General features: G+C 40.3%; 1 protein-coding gene across 3 annotated transcripts in view; it reads right to left on the minus strand.

The window, feature by feature from the left end:
* The window catches only part of nek7 (NIMA-related kinase 7), a 190,118-nt gene that overhangs the window by 54,381 nt on the left and 110,848 nt on the right, over nt 1-24,889 (minus strand). For all 3 annotated transcript variants that reach the window (XM_043699781.1, XM_043699783.1, XM_043699782.1), the window contains 3 exons: nt 16,267-16,407; nt 5,977-6,039; nt 2,763-2,873 (listed from right to left, as the gene is read on the minus strand). In XM_043699781.1, the coding sequence (XP_043555716.1) occupies nt 2,763-2,873; nt 5,977-6,039; nt 16,267-16,407 (315 nt within the window). The remainder of the gene's footprint in view (nt 1-2,762; nt 2,874-5,976; nt 6,040-16,266; nt 16,408-24,889) is intronic.

Genomic DNA, 24,889 nt, shown 5'->3' on the forward strand with positions numbered 1-24,889 from the left:
AAAAACCCTTTGGATTCTCCTTAATTCTATTTGCCAAAGCTATCTCATGTCCCCATTTTGCCCTCCTGATTTCCCTTTTAAGTATACTCCTACTTTCTTTATACTCTTCTAAGGATTCACTCGATCTATCCTGTCTGGACCTGACATATGCTTCCTTCTTTTTCTTAACCAAACCCTCAATTTTTTTAGTCATCCAGCATTCCCTATATCTACTAGCTTTACCTTTCACCCTGACAGGAATATACTTTCTCTGAATTCTTGTTATCTCATTTCTGAAGGCTTCCCATTTTTCAGCCGTCCCTTTACCTGCGAACAATGGCCTCCAATCAGCTTTTGAAAATTCTTGCCTAATACCGTCAAAATTGGCCTTTCTCCAATTTAGAACTTCAACTTTTAGATCTGGTCTATCCTTTTCCATCACTATTTTAAAACAAATAGAATTATGGTCACTGGCCCCAAAGTGCTCCCCCGCTGACACCTCAGCCCTGCCTTATTTCCCAAGAGTAGGTCAAGTTTTGCACCTTCTCTAGTAGGTACATCCACATACTGAATCAGAAAATTGTCTGAAAGGTCTGCAGGGATATGGGCCAGGAGCAGGCAAATGGGACTAGTTTATGCTAGGAATGATGTTCAGCATGGACTGTTTGGGTTTAAGGGTCTGTTTCTGTGCTGTATAACTCCATAACTTCAATCTGACTGATAAGGAGATGCACTGTTGAGAATCCTGTTAAACACCTCCCGGATGCCCTGCAGAGGGCACTGCAGGGCATCCGGGAGGTGTATAACAGGATTCCCTGTATGCATGCCCAATGTACAGCAACTTACTGTACAAAATTCACAGAAATTAAGCAGGCATGGGCAAATCATTTTGCCAGTTACAGTAAATTCTGACAACATCTTCGATTTCTCTTAAAACAAATGTCTTGAAAGAGTTACATTGTCTTTCCTTAACAGAATATTTTTAAAGCATGTTTACTCAAGACAATGTATGCTATTACAGAAATTACTATAGTACATGCAGTCCTGGGTTGCAAATGAGTTACGTTTGAATCCACTTGCAAGTTGATCTGTATGCAAACTGGAACACAGTGCACGATAATATAAAATTAGCCATTTTAAAGTACAGGAAACATTTCTATATCAAAATTGAATCCCTGAATGGGTCTGTGCTCAAAATACAAGCATTTCTAAGCCAGACATTCATTACTCAGATCCTGATATTTTTATTTCAACCTAGTTTTCAAAGATAAAATGATCATTAATACAAGGGAAGCCTACACAGGGACTTCAAGTTCACGATTCCAACTGAAGGAGCTTGAATTGTGTGTTCTTCATGTTATAACAGGACCCATAAAAGCACACAGCTTTGTTAATCGGGACATGCAGTACAAAAACTTATACAGAGCAGGAATGAGATCTCAGCTGGAGTACAGGGTACAGTTCTGGGTGTTACATGTTAGGAAGGTGAACAAATTGGGGCGAGTGCAGAACAGGTTGAGAAGAATGTTTAGTGGGATGAAATACTAATTAGAGGATAGATTGGAGAAGTTAGGACTGGTATCCTTGGATTGCAGGCTGCTGAAAGGAAATTTGATAGAAAAAATCTTCAAAATCATCTGTGGTCTGGACACAGTATACAGGGAGAAACTGCTCCCCCTCAGAAGAGGATCAAGAACTAGTTGACACAGATTTAAAATGTTCTACAAAAGAAGCAAATGTGACGTCAGAAAATTCATTTTCATACAGCAAGTAATTAGGGGCTAGAATGCACTGCTTGGGAGTGTGGTGGGGCAACAACTGAGGCATTCAAGGGGACATAAGATGATTATTTAAATTGATTCAATGTGCAGGTTTATGGGAAAACAACAGATGAAGCCAAAATGCTCAGGGAGCTGGCATGGATATGATGGGCTGAATGGCCTCCACTTGTACTGTAACAATTGAGATTTTGAAATCTGATAGATAACCACTTGGTTAACACTGAATTCATATAATGTCTAGCTAAGGCTATCTTTTGACATTACTGACAGAAGTTACCAAACTGCATTGCATTGTGAGCATCTACAAGATAGCTGAGGTCATCACCTTGCCTATTGTCTGTGGCTGTTCAAAAAATGTTTAAAACTATAGCAAATATGGAATATAAATTTTGGTAGCTTACAAATTGCAGAATAATTTACAGTCTCAAGTAAGCAATACTGCCAACACTTTAGCATTTCAATTTATTTATAATCAGAATGTCTGACTTTGATTGACCAACAGCAAAAGTCAAACATATAGGTAGAAAAAAAAATCAATGTTGCATATTGGAGACAGAAATTATAAAGTCAATTGTAGGAGTTGCTAGTGAGATTTCAAATTACTGAGATATTTAGTAGAAAAATTGATGTATTATTGAAAATTTACTTTTTCCTGCCCCTTTCCCACAAAAAGTATGTCAAGGAATGGAAGATACTTCAATCCATCCGAATAAAAATGATAATCGCTACACAATGGAACCATTTTGTCAGGACAGAAACTATTCGATGATCACCAACGTGGCAGTAACATTTACATTTTTCCTGAATTGTCAGGGGTGCATGCGGTAAATTAAGTATTTGACCAACAGATAATTCCTGCTTCATACACTGATTATAGCATTGTATCCTCAAAAAGCTTTAATAATACACAATACAGGGGATTTAATTATTGCACAAAAACATATGGCACTTCTTAACAATTAAGACAGTGAGAAAAGTTCATGTCAAGGAAAAGATTCCTACCTTTATCATTCTAGAAAGATCTCCAGCATCTGCCAGTTCCAATACAATGTTTAGCTCATTGTCTTCAATGAATGATGCAAGATATTTGATTACATTTGCATGGTTCAATTGCTGTGAAATACACAGACACATAAATAATTTAATTGATTTAATTATTGTGGATTTTCAATATCAGCAATTTTACAATTGGATTAATTGTAATTTTAATATTATTTCATGCAATGATTAAATCACATTATCTTAAAGTAAGCGAACACCTTTTAGGCATTCTGAAATATGTGGATTCTTCAGTTCACCATAATGTTGTAAGATTTTTGTTAAATCTTGCCGTATTCCTTGTTCTAATTGTGCTACAGCTGTGATGAGATTTCATTTTGTGCAGCATGTAATTCTGTCCCCAGTCAGAGTCAGTGCGCTATGGAGATCAAACAGAGATCTTCTAAGTAGCCTTGGAAAAAGAGCCTGAAAATACTATCTTTTTTCTCTGTTCATTTTTTCATGAAATGTGAATGTCACTGGTAAGGCCACCATTTCTTGCCTATCTCTAATTGCCCATTGAATTAAATAACTTCCGGAGGTCAATTCAGATGACAGTTAAGAGTCATTGTTGAGAGTCTGCAGCTAGTATGGACCTTGAGTCACAATTACGCCAGACCAGATACAGACAGTAGATTTCCTTCTCGAGATAATCAGATGGTTTTTACGACAATTGATGGTTGTCATGGTCACTTTTACTGAGATTAGTTTTCAATTCCATTTTTATTGTTTTGAGTTGAAAACCCAATTGTGTAGTTGGATTTGCACCAGTGGTGTCTAGCTTGAGACTCTAGGTTAGGGTAGGGAGACACCTTGGGGGAGGAGGAGGGGCCAATTTGAAAAGTATGCATAAGTGGGGAGATATCCCTCCCACTTCATGACAGAAACCTGGGCAGAGTAACCTATCAAGCCATTTCCCACACTTCTAAATTCTTCCTACCAGCCACAAAATTGATGTCAGGAGGGAACCAACTCTTAACTGGCCATTCATTGGCAAGTAGCCGTGGGCTTCCCTTACCTACCAAAAAACTATAGGCACATCAAAACTGTATGGGCCACCATGCAACTTTGAGGTGCCCCACCAGCAAACGCACCAGCAGGGGAATGTAAACCTCTTCCCCCAAGAAAAAAAATTGATTTATCATTTTAAAACACGTGGGAATTGTGAAGGTTACTGCATATTTGAAATCTTACAGATTACTTTGTACAGATCCACTTTCCTCCTGTCTCATCTCTGACATGATTTGGAGATGCCGGTGTTGGACTGGGGTGTACAAAGTAAAAAAAAAAAATCACACAACACCAGGTTATAGTCCAACAGGTTTAATCGGAAGCACTAGCTTTCAGAGCGACGCTCCTTCATCAGGTGATTATGGAGGGCTCGATCGTAACACAGAATTTATCGCAAAAATTTGCAGTGTGATGTGACTGAAATTATACATTGAAAAATTGATTGTCTGCTAAACCTTTCATCTGTTAGAATACAGTGATAGTTTCGCTTCTTTCATGTGTAAATCACAAAACCCTTTTTTTTTAGAAAGTTGCATTCTCGGGTAAGCTGTTAACCATTGTATCACCATTGTTAACAGCTAACCCGAGAATGCAACTTTAAAAAAAGGGTTTTGTGATTTACACATGAAAGAAGTGAAACTATCACTGTATTCTAACAGATGAAAGGCTTAACAGACAATCAATTTTTCAATGTATAATTTCAGTTACATCACACTGCAAATTTTTGCGATAAATTCTGTGTTACGATCGAGCCCTCCACAATCACCTGATGAAGGAGCGTCGCTCCAAAAGCTAGTGTGCTTCCGATTAAACCTGTTGGACTATAACCTGGTGTTGTGTGATTTTCATCTCTGACATGGTTTTGATAGGTCTTTGTCAATTTCTGTTTAGTTCTAGTCAAACAATTGAAATTTAAAATAGTAAACAGAGTAATTTCCAAAATTTCATTGCACCAAAGAAAAGCTCAAAGCTTAGCTCAATAGGCTACGTAGTTCTCAATGACTTAAAAGGGCAATAAATAATACATACAAATAGTTAAATTAATCCAAACAGAAAATTCTGGAGTAACTCAGCAGATCTGGCAGTACCATAGAGAGAGGGAAACTGGGTTAATGTTTTGAATCCAGTATAACTCTTTCTCATAACTATTATATTAGTTAAAGTAGCCAGTGCCTTGTTTCTGTTTGCGCAATTCACCAAGTAAATTTGATAAATGTGAAACAGTTCAGAGGGGTCTTATGAACTGGTGGTTATGTCCATACCCCTGGGCCAGTAGGTCAGGATTCAAATCCCACCTGGCATGCAGGCATGTCGTAATACGTCTTCATACTCTTAAACAGTTAACAGTGAAAAAGGTTGAAAGATGACAAGGAATGATTGTGCCTATAGCCAAAATTAATACCCTACCTTTTATGAATTGTGTTCTGCAGAGAAGGGTAGCTCAGACAATATCAAATACAGTCAGTTCCGCTATAACGCTTGGTTCTTCAAGGCAAATTAGCTTTAACACAACTGAAGGAATTTATACCATTATTTGTAGAACGCAAACTTTTCTCACCTGTACTGGCTATAATGCAATTCTGGCCCCATTAGTTTCAATGACATGGCTATTGCACAATTTTCTAACACCATGAGATTGCACAAGAACAGAATTGTTGCATTATATCAGAACTGATTGTAATTAGTTGAAGAGATCCCACTGAAAAAGAGCTCTCCTTGTTGTTACTATAAAGCAAATACAACCTTATTGTTGTTTGATCTTTTGTGTAAATATTTTAGAAACTGAGATTAGCTCCCAAAATGGTCACAAGTGCATATGACAATATTTTTAGCGTTCGTCGTATTGAATAACAAGGAATACCAGACTGTGAACATAGTGAGAGCTGTCATGAGCACTAAAGGCTTATGGTGTCAGCAGCTTAACAGCTCCTCTACGTTACAACTGACATGGTTCTCCTAAAATTGGACTCTCCAAACTACCAATTGGCTAGAGCCTACAATGTATTTAATTACAAAATAAAATATGGTCCAAGTATATTGTGCAGTATTTGTTGTTGTTGTTTCAATATCTACCAGACAGTTCACTCCAATTACAGAAAACATGAAAGCAATTTCTTGCAATTATCTTGCCTTAGTTTGTAAAGTAATTCTCAGATTCCATTCTTACCTTTAAGAGATCTATTTCTTTGATGCAATCTTGACGAGCTTTGGCATCCATCATTTCAAATATCTGGAAGAAATAATAATTCAAATATTCCTATTCGTGCTCAATACGCAATAAAAGTACAATGGATTTATTCCACTCCCTTCAAATCATAAAGACCCACGTTTTGTCTGTATTAAAACCTTGATTCAAAACGAAGCAAGAATGATGATACTTATAGAAACACAAAATTCAAAGTAAATTCAAGAAAAGACAGAGCAGAATTTAATCAAATAAAATGATGAACGCAAAATAAATTTTTAGCAATCAAAATAAGGGTACCATATGTCTGGTTTGAAGAAGAAATTCAAGCATTGCTATGAAATACATGTTGTACACTAGCAAAGTTCTAGTAGTTTGAGTATCACTTATTTAGTTGCAAAGGTGGTTTAATAACAATAGCTTATATTTTAACTTTAGGAATTTCAAAAGGAGTTACAAAGATATCATTCCAGACAACATGGGAAATTATTTCTGAGAAAATACTGGGTTATTTTCCTTTACCACTTTAGTCTGCCTCACAGGGGCAGCACGCTGGAAATCAAGCTCCACAACTGCCAGAATTGTCACAAAAGTTAGTTATTTTTCCTAAAAGAAGTGCACAGAATTCCCCAACTTGTCTGCCTTTTAAACCCTAGGTAACGGAAAGCATGGACTGGTTTCTGTACTTAACAAGAATGACTATTTATTAAAGTAAATAGACTCTAGTTATAAATAAATAATTGTGACCTGTTGGCATACAACTCTACTAATTGAAACTCTAATCCCCTTACAATCTCTCCTTACTTAGAGCTTTCAAATACAGACAGGAAAAAAAAATGCATATTATGGACAAAGGAAAAGACTGAAAAGACAGCTCAGTGGTTCCAGAGATAGATCTTGTGATTTGCGTCCTGGCCCGAATGCTGCTTTTGTTATCCATCGCTGGATGTTTGCATTGGTTTGTAAGAGGCACATGTTGACTAGTTCATTTATAAAAGGTCTGACTTGTCAATTAAAAAGTCACAGCTTAGAGCAAAGCTTAGAGGTAAGAAAATTGGTTTTCTTCAGGCTTTACATTAGCTTTTACTGCAGAGATCAGAGGAAGCTTTTGAGCTGGTGGATATCTGATGATGTTTCTGTATCTTGTTCAAGCTCCAAACTACTTGAGAACATAGTTGGTCATCAATCACTGGTCACTTTTCCACAGACCAACCAGAGTCCCATCTGCACACAACCCTTTGGCTTCAGTTCATCGGCAAACTCACTTTAACCACTGCATGAACAAGCAGCTATTTAAATAGTGCTTACAATGAGTCAAAACATGCAGCAATCATATAGCATTCCATCATTTTGGTGTAATTCTCTTCTCATTTCAATACACAATTATAAATGCAGGAGAAAAATAAAAGAAGACCGCCTTTACTACTACAAATATATATATTTACCTCTAATGTTCCCTTAATACACATTTAAATAAGTTTATTCACATAATAAGCAACATTGCACATAGTATAAATACTGTTTTATGCTATCTATCGTACTTAGCGCAGGCCAAAGTTGTCAAATTAAATAAAGGATTGAATTTATACTGTTTAAAATGACACAGGTCAAACCTGCATAAGTGTTCCCTTCTTTAACCAGCATGTCAATTGCAGTGTCACTAAAAGCTTTTGCTTAATTTTTAAGTTGGGGAACTTATTTTCTGAGCCTCTTTCCAACTCAAACTAGGAAATGGTTTTTCAAGAACTTGGTACTGTGAACAAGAATAACAGTTGCCTTAAATCTCTATAAACGCAGAGATGCAAGCTTTAACAAAGCCCTTGGTCAAAGGATCAGCATTGTATAAACGGCATGCAATACAGCCTTCTTTTTAAATGGGTTGGAGCTACAGCAAGCTGGACAAAGGACACACTAAAATAAACATATTTGTTTTTAGTTATGATTAAAAGTATCACTTGAGCAACTGACCAACAAACCAAGGCTGAATACTAACTGCTGGCAAGAAAAAGCAAAGAAGAGCCAGCTGTATACTAATATGCTTAGTCATGACCTAAGAAACTTCTGCAAAATCATGCAAGCTCTCCATGATCCATGTTAATCTGGCCCCTCACTGGTCCTCGCTATGAACAGGTCAGAAAACAATTCCATCAATCTCAGATGGAGAATGCACTTTGAGGCTCTTTACAACAGTGACTCAATGGTCATGGACACTACTTTTGACTATGCCAAAACTCAGTGAATGAAAACTCCACAGAGCATCTGTCTGATTGAAATTTGCTAAAAGATTGCACGATTTGCAGTCAATCACTTCTGCTATCTCAATAGCTATGTGTGCCAGTCAGTAAGATTCACAGGGATCCTATCCAGGATTCAGAGAGCAACATTCTCCTTTGGGGAGTTGCTCAGATGAGTCTTTTGTAATCACCACCTGTCAATGGTCTCAAAGGTTGTAGTCTTCAAGGCAGTCATTCTCCCAAAACTCTTCTACTGCTGCAAAACCTGTGTGATGTATCGATGTCAATGAAGAAAGCTTTAGGCATACCAGTGCAGTCTATGAAGATCCTGGCTCGGCAGTCCTCTGCTGCTGCAAACTCTGGCTGACGTATTGACAATATTTGACAAAACTTGAACGACCACACGTATGAACTATGGAAGATTCTGGATTGACCACTGTATGAAGTGTTCTCTAGGAAGCATGCACCCTGAACAAAGAGTCAAGAGTATGATGCTGGAAAAGCACAACCGGTCAGGCACCACTCAAGGAGCAGGAGAATCGAAGTTTCGGGCATAAGCCCTTCATCATGAATGAGGTTTGTGGGCCGGGGGAAAGGTAGTTGAGAATGCAATCGGTAGGTGAAGGTGGGGGAGAAGGTAATAGGTCAGAGAAGAGGGTGGAGTGGATAGATGGGAAAGGTGATGGACAGGTCAAGAAGGCGGTGCTGTGTTGGAGGGATGGGACTGGGAAAATGTTGGGGGAGAGGAAATGAGGAAACTTGTGAAATCCACATTAATCACGTGTGGTTGGAGGGTTCCAAGGCATAATATGAGGAGTACAGCTTTTTTTCTGCAGGAGAATCTGCAATGACTCATTCACAATGTTCTCTAGCTATAAAGATGGAGGTGGAGATGGAGATGGAATAATTCCCCATGGCTGAACACTTCCATCTCCATCTCCATCTCCATCTCCATCTCCAGCAACATATTAACCACGGGCATCTACTACAAGCCCACTAACTCCCACAGCTACTAGACTCTCCCCACCCTACTTCCTGTAAAAACGCCATCCCTTATTCCCAATTCCTCTACCGCATTTGTTCCTAGGATGACCAATGCCATCTTAGAAAATCCCAGATGGCCTCCTTCAAAGATCGCAAATTCCCTTTTCACATGGTTAATGATGCCCTCCACCGCATTGTCTCCACTCCCCGCACCTCCACCCTTGAACCCCACCCCTCCCAACGCAACAAGGACAGAACCCCCAGTCCTCACCTTCCACCCCACCAACCTCTGTATACATCGCATCATCCTCCGCCATTTCCGCTACCTACAAACAGACCCTGCCACCTGAGATATATTCCCGCGCCCCCATCCCTATCAGTGTTCCAGAGAGACCATTCCCTCCGCGACTCCCTCGTCAGATCCATGCCCCTCACGAGCCCACACTCCACTCCTGGCACCTTCTCCTGCCACCACAGGAAATGCAAAACCTGCACCCATACCTCCATTGAAGGCCCCAAAGGATCCTTCTACATCTGACAAAAATTACTTGTACCTCCACCAATGTCATCTACTGTATGCATTGCACCAGACGTGGTCTCCTCTACGCTAGGGAGACAAGATGCCAACTTGCAGATCATTTCAGAGCACATCTCATGGATACTCGCACCAAGCAAGCCTACCGCCCCATGGCTGAACACTTCAATTCCCCCTCCCACTCCGCCAAGTACATGCAGGTCCTGGGCCTCCTCCATCGCCAAACCCTTACCACCCGATGCCTGGTGAAAGAACTCCTCATATTCCGCCTTGGGACCCTGCAACTACATTGGATCAATATGGATTTCACCAGTTTCCTCATTTCTCCTACCCCTCCCATATTATCTTAGTTCCCAAGCCTCCAACTTGGCACCGCCCTCTTGACCTGTCCATCACCTTTCCCATCTATCCGCTTCACTCTCCTAACCAACCTATCACCTTCGTCCACACCTTCATCTACCTATTGCATTCTCAGCTACCTTATCCCCAAACCCATCCCATTTATTTCACAGCCTCATTCCTGAAGAAGAGCTTATGCCCCAAACATTGATTCTCCTGCTTTCCAGGACCACACTCCGAATCTGGAGTCCTCACTTTTTCCACCCTGAATAAAGAGGCAACTATTCTCATGTAACAAATACACTGGACAGATCACACGTCAAAATACTGAACATCTATCTTCTGAACTATATTCTCTACTCCCAGCTTAGAATTGTTCAAAGACAACAGTGAGACCAGTAGAAGCACTTCAAAGATACATGAAGGCGTACTTGTAGAAAAACAGTTTTGACACTAATGGCTGAAGAGAGAACCGGAACACCCACAATCGTAAGTCTCGCTGCATCAAGATGTAGCTGGTTTTTATAGAAGGCTGATGACAGAGCAGGAATTAAGCTCAAACAGGCATGCAATCTACTATCTGATTGACAATTCACCGATTCCTGATGTTGAATGTGGATTTTTTATTTCTTTCAAATGCTGTTTCTTGGTTAATCTTTTCCTTGCTATTTTCTACCTCCTTTATCTTTGACTGACTTCATTCTAATCTCTGACAGCCTCTCTCACTTCCTTTTCCCTTGTTTTTTCTCTTTCTCTCTCCACCACTCTACTCTGTACTCCATGTCAAGTGTCCTCATTGGTCTGAGGGCCTGCTAAGAAGAGCAACAGAAATTTGAAAGATTACTTTTTTTAGGAAATAACTGTGATGCATAGATTATTAGACACATGAATGGATTTTGAGGCATTGCTTATGATGAGTCAAAGGATCTATACACTTAGAAGATAAATGTGTATTTTTATAGGTGTTTCAGAATCTCACGGAAACACAAAGTACTTTAAACCAACAAAGTATTTTTAAATGCATAGTAACTCATTTATGATGGGAATGTTTATGCTGTGAGGTGCAACAATGCAACATTATCCTAGATCCTATTTTATCAATTTACTAATTAAATTTTGACTTCCTAGTTCTTGTCATATGAAAGAAGTTTCTATGATTACAAACCAGTGTATACTCTGATTTACTGTACTATATAGAAAAATAGATCAATCCCTCAATCATTTGTTTATGAATTGACTATCCTCTTTAGTATTCCAACAAATTTGTTTATTGGAAGACATTTTCCCTCTTGACCTTTTATGACTGTTAATAAAATTACCTGATACAGGTGCACAATCCTTTATCTGAAATGCTTGGGACCAGCTGTTTTTGGAATTCAGAATTTTTCAAATTTCAGGATAAATGACAGTTAGATAATGAAATTTTTTAAAATCTTACCAAACAGCAGACATACTGAGTAAAACAGGCCCTGAAATAGAATTGAGGCCTGTCTGCCTCACCTCACCCCACCCCACCCCAGGTCTCATCTGAGTGACACACATCAAGTGGGTGTGGAGTTGGGTTAACTGTTTACATGCCAAACAACCTTGTTAATGAGAAAAAAAACTGCATGAAAAATCCTTCGGATTTCAGAGCTTTTCGGATTTTGGGATTTCGAATAAAGCGTTGTCTAACTGTAACAGAAACTTTCCACCCTAAGCATGAGCAGATGATCACTGATTGTGATACAGATGGATCTCTTATCCGATGTATTCTTAATTTAAATCTCTCATTTTTGTATTGCCAATGGAAATTCTACATCAACTCTGTCTCATTCAGAACATCTTGAAAATCCCTTCAGAACATCTGCACCAGCAATCAATCTACTTTGATCAGTAAATGAATGAAGGGCAATGGGGGGAAGGCAGGAAAAGTCAAAATGAGGATTATCAGATCAAGTATCATCTTAGTAAATGGCAGAGCAGACTCAGTGGGCTGACTGGCTTACCACCGCTTTTCTGTCTTTTAAAGATGTAAGATTATGATAGACTGTTGTTAGGCTACCCAGGTAAATAGTGCGGTGAAGAAGGCAAATGGCGTACTGGCTTTTATTGGTAGAGGAATTGAGTTCCGGGGCCCTGAGGTCATGTTGCAGTTGTATAAGACTCTGGTGCGGCCGCATGAGAACCTTTTTCCACATATGGAGTCAGCTATTACGAGGGGGCATAGCTTTAAATTAAGGGGTGGTAGGTATAGGACAGATGTTAGGGGTAGGTTCTTTACTCAGCAAGTCGTGAGTTCATGGAATGCCCTGCCAGTAGCAGTGGTGGACTCTCCCTCTTTATGGGCATTTAAACGGGCATTGGATAGGCATATGGAGGATAGTGGGCTAGTGTAGGTTAGGTGGGCTTGGATCGGTGCAACATCGAGGGACAAAGGGCCTGTACTGCGCTGTATTTTTCTATGTTCTATGTTCGAAATTCAGAGAATGGGATTTTCAAATCAGTTTATGAAAACAAAAATCTAGAAGAGTTGATATTAATAAAAAAAAACTCTCCTAAAAACTACCCGAACAGTTCACTAACTCCATTCGCTAAGGGAAACAAAATACTGCAGACGCCCTAGTTACAGTAGTCAATTCAGGAACTGTGCCATAGACATAACCTACTGTTGAAAATCACAAGCACCTGTAATTAAGGTCAGATTGACACAATATCTTGAAAAATTCTAGCTGATCCAACTTAGATTTATGAGAGGCACATCATTGAACATAGTTGATTAGAAAAATACCTAGATCATCAAGGCCTGTTGGTACAGTTTTAGCATCCCTACCTTTGAATCAGGAAGCTTATGTTCAAGCTCCACGTACTCCAGATTTGTATCATATCATATGCCTGAACAAGATGATGAGAGGGATCTACAAATGGGTGGGTCATCCCTGACAAACATGGCTGAACTTTTTGAAAAGGTGACTTCAGTAGTAAAAAGCTGAATATTTATGCTCATTATTTAAGTGAAATTGTTGGACACAACTGACAAAGTGCATCATAAGAGACAGTTAGTTATAGTGAAAGTTCATAGAATCAAAGACAAATAATTCACATCATAAAAAGTTGGCTAAATTGGTCGGCGACCGTGAGTGCGAATAATGAACAGTTACATCTATTGACAATGTGATTAGTGGTTCCTGCAAGATAGCGATGCCTTCGCTACTCTCTATACTTGAAACTGTCTCTACAGAGTTGGAACACCTTTGTGTGAGCCAGATCAGAGTATTACAGGAAAACAAATCTAATTTTTCAGACCCATCTTCTGACAGTGGATTCTGAACAACTCACCAAGCACAAGAACCCTGACAGAATGAACAAAAGAAAACAAAAAGAAAATACAGTAAAAACAGTGTCTGCAAAAGAAAGTCAGGGGCATGGACTCCTGCATGAATGATTCACCTCCTGACTCCCCAAAGCCTGTCCACCATCTACAAGGCCTAAGTTAGAAGTGTGATGGAATACTCCCCACTTGCCTGGATGGGTGCAGGTCCATCAACACACAAGAAACTTGACACCACCTAGGACAAAGCTGCCCACTTGATTGGCACTTCATCCACAATTATCCACTCCCTCCACCACTCATGCATAGTACACACTGCTGCTACTATCTACGAGATGCACTGCAGAAATTTGTCTAAGATCCTCAGACTGCACCTTCCAAACCCACAACTACTTCCATCTGGAAGGACAAGGGCAGCAGATAACATGGGAACACCACCATCACCACCTGCAAGTTCCTCTCCAAGCCACTCACCGTCCTGACTTGGAAATATACTGCCGTTGCTGGGTCAAAATCCTGGAATTCCCTCCCTAAAGCACTGTGGGTCTATTTACAAGAAGGCAGTTCATAACCACCTTCTCAAGAGCAACTAGAGATGGTATAAATACTGACTAGCCAGAAACTTCCATATCCCATGAGTGAATTAAAAAAAAACTTCAATGATGCTACAGTGCAAAAGTGCAATAGACAAGATTTTCCTCAGCCACCAGGACCTAGTGGATAATCCTTCTTGGTTTCCTCCTGAGCTACCCACATCTTGACTGCCACCCTACACACCACCTTCAACTTACTCAGTCCAGCACCACAATGTGGCAGCAGTGTGAATCATGTACAAAATGCATTGCAGCAACTCATCAAGACTCTTTCTATAACACACTCTAAACTCATGATGTCTACCAGAAAATGTATGGAAACACCATTAACTGCAAGTTCCTCTCTAAATCACACAAGAGACTAACTTGAAACCACATCACCATTTTTCCCAATATCACTGGGTCAAAATTCAGTAACTCATGCTGACAGCACTCTGCATTTACTGATACCCCACAGACAGCAATTTCATAATGGGTGATGAATGCTAACTTAGCTAGCAACACTCACATCCTAAGAATAAATATTTTTAAAAACTTAAATCTAGACAATTTCAGCTGCTCGATATGTAAGTGATCATAAATCACTATTCATTCTAGTATACAGCCCCATTTGCTAATTTTCAAATACTGATACTTTGATTTATTTTTGCAGTAAAACCTGGATACAATCCACATCTGGATGACTGAGAAAAAGTAGTACAAGTCGCACCATACAAGTACCATGAGCTGACTGTCTTCAGTGAAAAAGCATCTCACCACTTCTATTTGACATTCAACTAGCTCACCAAAATCTGAAAATCAGCTTCACCGGATTCATATCTATCATAGCTACTATAGCCAGTAAGAGGTCTTGTACCTTGCAGCAAGTGGATAATCTTTTTACTTCCCAAAAGTCATGTTTCCATCAAAAAAGAAACATTCAGCAGTGTTGTGGAATATTCTCCATTTGCCTGGATGTTGCAACCATAACACTTAAGAAGTATGACATCACCCAGGGCAAAACGGTGGCTCAGTGGTTAGCACTGCTACCTCATACTATCAGGGGCCCAGATTTTATTTCACCATCAGGCGAATGTCACAATGGAGTTTGCACATTCTCCCTGTATCTGCATGGGTTTCCTCCGGGTGCTCCGGTTTTCTCCCACAATCCAAAGATGTACAGGTTACATGAATTGGCCATGCTAAATTGCCCATAGTGTTCAGGGATGTGTAGGTCAGGGGTAAATGTAGAGTAGCAGGGTAAGGGAATGGGTCTGGGTGGGTTACTCCTCAGAGGGTCGGTGTGGACGTGATGGGCCAAATAGCCTGCTTACACACTGTAGGGATCCTACCTAAATATCCACTTTCTCTCCATCAGCAGCATACTGTGGTTGCTACATATATTTCTTTTTAAACATAGAATGTACCATTGCAACTAGCAAAGGCTTTCTCAGCAGCAGCTCCACCACCTCAAAAGTTAAGGATAACAGGTACATGGGAACACTACGACTTCCATGCTTACTTCAGATGATAAACTATTCTGACTTGAAAATATAACTTGTTTTGGATTTAACCTTTGGTATGGTCAACATTAAGCAAGTTGGTTTATTTGGTGTCTGCTTGCACACATCAGCAATACTATGTTCAAACAGTACCTTGGCGACACGCGCCTCTCTGATTCTACCTGTTGAAGATAATGCGGTTCTTATGTTGGTGAATGAGATGCAAAGCCTTGAAAATGACATGCCCCAAAATAGATTCAATAAGGAGGGAGTTCAGGACACTCATGTCCTTGGGTGAAATCATAGTGTAAAGATAAACCGAGCCAGCACTTGTAGCTCTGCTCCAATGTTTCCCTTCACTCCTTGGACTTTTCTTGGTGACTTTAGCAAGTGATTGTTTTCATATCTTTCACCATCCTTCGCCACAGTGACCACTTCAAGTGTTCCACTTAACTTTCTAAAAAAAAGGGATTCCTTTGTGGCCTCTGAACACTAAATCAAAATTCTAGAATTTCATCGAGGAGCTTCAACTGAATAAAATGTGGAGTTCAAGGAATTCAGGTTCTCGAGTACAAGGATGGATAATAAATGCTGATGTAAATAATGATTTGAATTCTTGCTGTTGTCACTAAATAACAAATTACAGCTTTGACAATGGCTACAAAATAAATCTAAAAAAACTAACAAATTTTTATTTTGAATCTAATTTGTGTAGAAATACCTGAATGACTGTTGATTCTTGGCTTTGATTTTGACTATATTTGTGGTCCAATACTATTAATATATTTGTACCTACCTGAACTTTCTTCAAAGCTACAGGCATCCCATCTAGGAGACATGCTGCTCGATACACTTCGCTAAATTGTCCACGGCCAATCTTCTTCTCTATTTGGAAGTTTCCCAGAGTACCGAGGCCCAAATCAGGACGCAGGGGCTTCTGTAAATTTGAACATTGCATAAAGTCAAACAGAGTAACAAGAAAAAAATAAGAAACATACGATGGTAGAAATAGGAAATGGCTGAACATTCCAACCATTTTTGCTAACTTGGCACAATGATTTTTGAAGTCAATTCTGAATTCAATGTTGCTAAACTTGTAATGCTATTTTATATTGGAATTACAATGCAGAATTTGAAGAATTTGGAAAATCTGGCAAAAGAAAGAGTTAAAGTTATAATCATAGAATCACAGAATCCCTACAGTATGGAAGAAAGCCATTTGGCTCATCGAGTCCACACCAACCGGCCGAGGAGCATCCCATCTACATCCACCTCTGTCCCTGCATTTCCCATGGTTAATCCATCTAGCCTGCACATTCCCGGACAGAACAGGCAGTTTAGCACGGCCAATCCACCTAACTTGCACATCTGTGGACTGTGGAAGAAAACCAGAACGTCCAAAGGAAACCTATGAAGATATGGGGAAAATGTGCAAACTCCACACAGCCACACCTGTGAGTGGAATTAAACCCAGGTCCCAGGCGCTGTGAGGCAGCAGTGCTAACCACTGAGCCACCATGCCAAGTCTTTGATTCTACGATTGCTTGGTTAAAATTACTTCTATCATTTTGAAAATTAGAATATAAACTAAATGTATTGCAGATCTAACCTCAAGGTTGCCCAAAATACAGCAATAGAAACATTTTTCAATTTTGCTTTCTTCAGAGTATTTTAAGGTTTCTTGAGTCATACATCATCCTCATTAATGAAAGTAAGCCAATTACTCTGTCATTGACACTCTTATATCTGCTGTTAAGAAAATGACAAGCTTTATTTGAACTGCTTCCTAATTGTTCTTTCCATCTGAATAGAGAAAATGTAAAGAGAAGCAAGACTGGGTTTCTTGCTTCGTATCTCTTTCTCAAAGAACATTAATTTAAGAAGTGACTTTAAGAAATCGTGACCGAAACTATGTATCTCATTGTTCTGTAGGGAGATGGATTGAAACACTAGTATTCCACAATGTGCCATTTTTGAACACTTATAAAAAAAAATTTCTTTGAAAAAGCTAAGGGTATTTGCATTTTTGAGCCACTCGTGAAATCTTCACTTTATAAGAGAAGCAGGTAAAAGGATTAGTCCTTATTAAGATACTAGTTAAAGGCTCAAGTAAGTCTGTTCCTGAATTTATTTGAAGATCATTAATGTGCAAAATACAGATTATTCACAATGTTTATTCAAGTACTGTTTTGTATCGCATTAGCTTGTTTCTGTGGAGCCCCATCTGAATGCCTCACATAGCTAGAGGCAACCTGTACAGGTAAAGACATGTCACTCTAAAAAATCTTGAAAAAATTCATGGAATCATAGAATGGTTACAGGACAGAAGTGGGCTATTCAACCCGTTGAGGCATTCTAGCTCTCTCAAGAGTAATCTGACAAATCCTACATTCCCTTCTTATCACATATCCAGTATTGTTGTTCTCTCTCAAGTATTAACTGATTCCCTTTTAAAGCTGCAATACAGTCTATCTCCATCACCATTCAAACCAGGGCATTTCTCATCTTAGGTACTTCCCAGTGAGTATCTATCAGTTGCACACAACCTTTAAATCAAGAGCTGGTGCTCTTAGCACAATTAACAAAATAAAATAGATGGCACAGCAACCAAGAAATGCAACACAGACCCTACAACTAATGGACATGAAATTTATTAAATTATCATGTGTGATGCCTGTATGACACCATATTCTGATCTAAATCTTGCTGATAATCAATTTTGGGGTAAAATACTTCTTACAATTCAAGACTATCAAAGTCTAAATTATTTTTAAGTTTTTGTGCTTCACCCATGTTGCCAGCCAAAAAGAATTTAGAAGATGATACTATTACTCTTTTATATACAAAATTTACAACGTTTTATACCTGATTAATTTCATTGCAGGCTTATCCTCCCCCATATCTGTCTGCCTTACATCCAACTTTGGTTAATGTCAATCTTATAATGTTTTGCTTCCCTGGCAAGTCTTGGATCCAGTCACCATTTCACAGTATATTTGGACATCAAATATGCCTCATTCTCATGCTCTATTCCACTCCTGTCCTTCAATTGCCCAATCTTTTCACTCCCTCAACCTATACAAGAATCTGATATGTGGCTTTTGAAATAAATATTCAACAACTGTATTGAAGTTTTAGTGAACTCAATTATAAATACATGAAACTCAAAATATACAGCAGATCTGCCATTTCAAAGAAGTGTATGATTATTTTATAGAAATGGGGTTTTGACAAAGGGTCAGTGCTAGAAGCCTGTTTTGTCTTACATGGCATCCCTTATTCTATTCCCTCTTTTTCCTGTAACTCCACTGTGATTGTAATGAGGTCAGCCAGGTGGACCTAAAGAGTACAACTTAGGTTCCAGTCTCACATGAGAAACAGCTGGTTCAGTTATCACTGATTGTAGTAAAAGGCTCGGGTCCAAACTTGGAGGTAAAATTGGTTGAGAAAGATTCACCTGGATTGGCACAACATTTTTTGAAGAGTAAATGGCTGCTTGAGTGAAGTTGTAATTACATATCTGGAAGGTCGAGGGACTATGAATGAGGCCAAAGCTACCTTGCACGTTGACTCAAAAGCAATTCCGCAAGGCCCATCCACTGCCATTTGCCTTACGGGCAAAAGGTAGAGGTAGAAATCAGAAGGCTGGAAAGTGAAAGAATCATCAAATCAGTACACTTTGCAGAATGGGCAGCACACGGTCATAGCGATTGTGATGGGTCAATTTGCCTTTGTGAGGATATTAAAGATGTTTAATAGATGTTTTTCTCAGCTGGATAAAAACCCAATGCCTTGCATAGACGAGTTATACACAAAGCTGGACATCAGTCATGCATACTTGCAATTGGGGTTAGATGACGATTCCAAGAAGATTAATTAGATTAGATTCTCTTCAGTGTGGAAACAGGCCCTTCGGCCCAACAAGTCCACACCGCTCCTCCAAAGAGAAACCCACCCAAATCCATTCCCCTATCCTATATTTAACTCTGACTAACGTACCTAACACTGGAGGCAATTTAGCATGGCCAATTCACCTGACCTGCACATCTTTGGCTTGAGGGAGGAAACCGGAGCACCCGGAGGAAACCCATGCAGACTCAGGGAGAATGTGCAAACTCCACACAGACAGGTGGGAATCGCACCCAGGACCCTGGTGCTGTGAGGCAGCAGTGCTAACCACTGAGCAAATGTGCCACCCAGAAGTATGCTACAATTTTGTATATTTGTAATAATAACGGACCACAAATCCCTGCTCGGTCTACTTAAAGCGGACAAGCCCATAGCTTCAGGGTGAATTTGGCGGTGGTCTGTAATACAAAGTGCGTATAATTACAAGTTGGAATACTGTTCGGGAGGTTAAGTAGTAAATGTGGATGTACTGAAATGCCTCCCACTGGCAGACACACCATATTGATACCACCACTGAAAGAGTCCATAAAGGTCTTAAATTTTCTGGACACACTTCCAGTCACAGCTGACAATATCAAACATTGGAAGCAGAAAGATCCAGTCTTGGCAAAAACATCTGGTGGTGACAGGAGAAACGAAAGGGCCATCACAACCAGAACTGAAACCTTTTTGGACCTGGCAAGACCAAATCACAGTAGAGCCATAGAGTCACATCGCACAGAAACAGACCCTTCGGTCCAACCATTCTCTGCTGAACAAAATCCCAAACTAAACAAGTCTCACTTGCCTGCTCCTGGCCCACATCCCCCCAAACCTTTCCTATTCAAGTACCTATCCAAATGTCTTTTAAACATTGTAATTGTACCCACATCCACCACATTTCAGGAGGTTCATTCCACATGCAAACCACCCAATGTAAAAACGTTGGCCCTCATGTCTTTTTTAAATCTCTCTCCTCTCATGTTAACAGCGTGCCCCCTTGTCTTGAAATCTCCCATTCTAGGGAAAAAGGTAACTACCATTAACTCTATCTATATCCCTCATAATTTTATGAACTTCTATAAGGTGGCCTTGCAATCTCCTATTCTCCAGTGAAAAGTCTCATGGCTTCAGGTTAAACATGGGCAAGGAAACCTTCTGCTAATTATCATGTACCACCCTCCCTCAGCTGATGAATCGGCACTCCTCGATGTTGAACAACACCTGGACGAAGCACTGAGGGTGGCAAGGGCACAAAATGTACTCTGGGTGGGGAATTTCAATGTCCAACACAAGAGTGGCCTGGCAGCAGTACTGTTGATGGAACTGGGCTGGTCCTAAGGAACATAACTGCTGGAGAGAGTCTGCAGCAGGTGGTGAGAGAACCTGGAACCAGGAAGAGGGAAAAATATACTTCACCTCATCCTTACAAATCTGTTGACTGCAGGTGCATCTGCCCATGACAGTATTGGGAAGAGCAACCACCGCACAGTCCTTGTGGAGACGAAGTCCAGTCTTCACACTGAGAATAACCTTATATCGTGTTGTGTGACACTATCACTGTACTAAATGGGACAGACTTCGAACAGATCTAGCAACTCAAAACTGGGCATCCATGAAGCATTGTAGGCCATCAGCAGCAGAATTGTGCTCCAGCACAATCTGTAACCTCATGGCCCGGCATATCACCCACTCAATCATTACCATCAAGCCAGGGGATCAACTTTGGTTCAATGGAGAGTGCAGGAGGGCATGCCAACAGCAGCAAAGAACAAAAGAGCAAAAACAGTGCAGCACAGGAACAGGCCCTTCGGCCCACCAACTCTGCACTGACACATGATGCCTTTCTAAACTAAAAACCTTTTGCCTCGACACTGTCTGTATCCCTCTATTCCCTGTCTATTCATGCATCTGTCAAGATGACACATATACATTGCTATTGTATCTGCTTCCACCACCTCCTCTGGCAGTGCATTTCAGGCACTTACCATCCTCTGTGTAAGGCATTTGTCTCTTACATCTCCTTTAAACTTTTCCCCTTTTACCTTAAACTTATGTCTCCTAACAAAGGATATTTCTATCCTGAGAAAACAACTCTGACTATCCATTCTATCATGCCTCTCATAATTTTGTAACCTTCTGTCAGGTCACTCCTCATCCTTCAACATTCAAGTGAAAACAAACCAAGTTTATCCAATCCCTCCTTGTAGCTAATATCGTCCAAACCAGGCAACATCCTGGTAAACCATCTCTGTATCGTCTCCAAAGCCTCCACATCTTTCTGGTGTTATGGTGACCAGAACTGCATGCAATATTCCAAATGTGGTCAAATTAAAGTTCTAATAGCTGCAACATGTCTTACCAATTTTTATACTGTATGCCCTCAGTAATGAAGGCAAGCATGCCATACACCTTCAGCAACTTATCTAGGGGTTGCCACTTCAAGGAACTGCGGATTTGTACACCAAGACCTCTCTGTATGCTAATGTTACTAAGGGTTCTGCCATTTACTGTATCCTCCCCTCCTGCATTAGATCTTCCAAAATGCATCACCTTGCATTTGTTCGGATTAAATTCCATCTGCCATTTGTCTGCCCCAGTTTCAGACAATCTATGTCCTGCCATATCCTTTGGCAATCCCCCACCTTATCAGCAGTTCCCCAATCTTTGTGACATCCACAAACTTACTAATTAGGACACTGACATTCTCCTCCAAATCATTTATATGTGTTACAAACAACAGGGGTTCTGAAATAAATCTTTAACAGCCGGCATCCCATCACCAATCAACCCTTTATTTACAAATGCATAGCCATTGCCAATAGCACTGCCTTTCATTTAGTCAGGCATTCAGCATCTCAACATTTCAGATACTGATGAGAACATACAACAGTACAGCACAGTACAGGGCCCTTCAGCCCTTCATGTTATGCTGACCTTTTATCCTACTCTAAGATCAAACTAACCTATTAACCCTTAAATTTTACTATCATCCATGTGCCTATCCAAGAGTCGCTTAAATGTCCCTAATGTATCTGACTCTACCACCACCATTGGCACTGCATTCCATGCACCCACCACTCTGTGTAAAGAACCCACCTCTGACATCTCCCCTAAATCTTTCTGCAATCACCTTACAATTATGTCCCCACATGATAGCAATTTCTGCCCTTGGAAAAAGTCTCTGGATAATCACTCTATCTGTGCCTCTCATCACCTTGTACACTTCTAACAAGTCACAGAAGACGGCATATTATTATGGGGAGCAAGACTGATTGTCCCGAACAAAGAGCACTGCTGGATATTGGCTGAACTCCACCATGATCATCCGGGGTTTCCAAAATGAAGATGTCGGCAAGAAATTATGTTTGGAGGCAAGGATTAGGTGAAGACATAGATGTGTGGGTGGGACAGTGCCCAGAGTGCCAACAAAGACAAAAATGATGGCCAGCAGCTCCCCTACATTCATGGGAATGGCCAGGTAAACCTTTGACTCGGTTACACTTTGGCTATGTAGGTCTTTTCATGGCCTCAATATTTTTTATCATTGTGGATACCCACTCAAAGTGGCTGGATGTGCAGAGTTTATTTGTCAAACACGGGGACGACAATAAAAAATGTTTGTGCATCTTCTGTGACACATGGACTCCTGGAAGTGTTGGTCATAGTTAATGGGGTCATTGTTTACCAACAGACATTTGATTATTTCCTAAAGTCATCCAATGGTCTGGCAGAAAAAGACGTCCAGAAATGTTGAAGACAGGCTCAAAGAAACAGCTTATGGCTTCACTAGATACCAAACTATCCCAGTTCCAATTTGATTACTGGACCACCCCTCACGCAACCACAGGGATAGCTCCAGTAGAGTTGCTAATGGAGAGAAGACTCAATGGACACAGACTCCGAGAATGGCCCTGCATGTGTAAGAGGCACAGTCAACACAAGATCAGGTCCAGTTACCTCCAAAGACTGAGTAGGTGGTCCTGAACAAGCATGTGGATGACATAAAAGCTGCAAACTCTCAAAAGGTGTGGGAGAAAAACTTGCCGGGCTCCTTTATACCTTTTCCAACTGCTTTCCCTCTCCATCAAGCGTTGAGGATACCTCAGATTCTGAGTTGGACATGGTGGATGTTGCTGACTCAATTCCTTTGCTGCCCAAGATCAGAATGAATTTCTTCCAAGACACTCCTGGTGCATGAGGCAAGCTACTGTATGTTACAAGTCACCCGCATCAGAGGCAGAGTTTCAGGAATCTGACCTGATGCTAAAATGCCCTACGAGGAACTACAAGAAATGAACGGGCCTATGGCCTTGGAGTCGGCGGTGGAAAGAAGTAGTGATTGTAACAAGATCAGCCAGGTGGACATCATACAATAGAAGTTCCCTGATTGGACCAGATTAACAGCCCAAATCAGGGAGCCATGGCTCACAGATAAGAACAGGACTATCAGAATCCTGTTCATTCAGAGCAATCTGAGGGAATTGGATCAGTGTCAAGGACTCTCCATGTATAAATTAAGGGGACTGGGTGATGGGATACTGGCCTCTGTGGAATTATTTCAACTACAACCCTTCAAGATATCTGTGCTCCTCTAATTCTGATCTCTTGTGAAGCCGTGATTTTAATTGCTCCATCACTGGTGCCTAAGCCCCAAGCTCAGGAACAGCAAGGCTGAACTTCTCCCCCTCTCAATCTTGCTTTCCTCCTTCAAGACAGTCCTTAAAAGGTATCCATGTTGTGGGAATTTGTGTTGCAGACGTTTCGTCCCCTGTCTAGGTGACATCCTCAGTGCTTGGGAGCCTCCTGTGAAGCGCTTCTGTGATCGTTCCTTCCTCCATTTATAGTGGTTTGAATCTGTCGCTTCCGGTTATCAGTTCCAGCTGTCCGTTGCAGTGGTCGATATATTGGGTCCAGGTCGATGTGCTTATTGATTAAATCTGTGGATGAGTGCTATGCCTCTAGGAATTCCCTGGCTGTTCTCTGTTTGGCTTGTCCTATAATAGCATAATAATAGACAGGGGACGAAACGTCTGCAACACAAATTCCCAGCTCGGCAAACAGAACCACAACAACGAGCAGCCGAGCTACAAATCTTCTCACAAACTTTGAGGTATCCATGTGACCATGGTTTGGGTCATCTGACACAACATCTCTATATGTGGTTCAGTGTTAAATTTAACTTCATAATGCACCTGAAGTGCCTCAAGACATTGAATTATAGCTAAGGCACGAAATAAATGAGTTTTGGTTGCCTATTATGCACTCTATTTATGTTCTCACTGTTAACTCCTGAAAGTAATTTTGTATAATTATTAACAAGTAGATTCACTGTGAAAATTAACTTTTAAAGCATCGACTCCCTTCACTGTTAATTATTAAATTATCTAGCAAACTTAAGGCAATGGAATTTATTTCAGACTTGGAATTTAATTGAAAAATTTAAGAGGAAGGACAGAATTTCCTCTCTTTTGAGTGGCATGGACAATGGAAAGAAAGTTAGGAAAATACAGAATGAAATAATCAGAATC

The sequence above is a fragment of the Chiloscyllium plagiosum genome, chromosome 11 (genome assembly GCF_004010195.1).
Source record: "Chiloscyllium plagiosum isolate BGI_BamShark_2017 chromosome 11, ASM401019v2, whole genome shotgun sequence".
NCBI lineage: Eukaryota > Metazoa > Chordata > Chondrichthyes > Orectolobiformes > Hemiscylliidae > Chiloscyllium > Chiloscyllium plagiosum.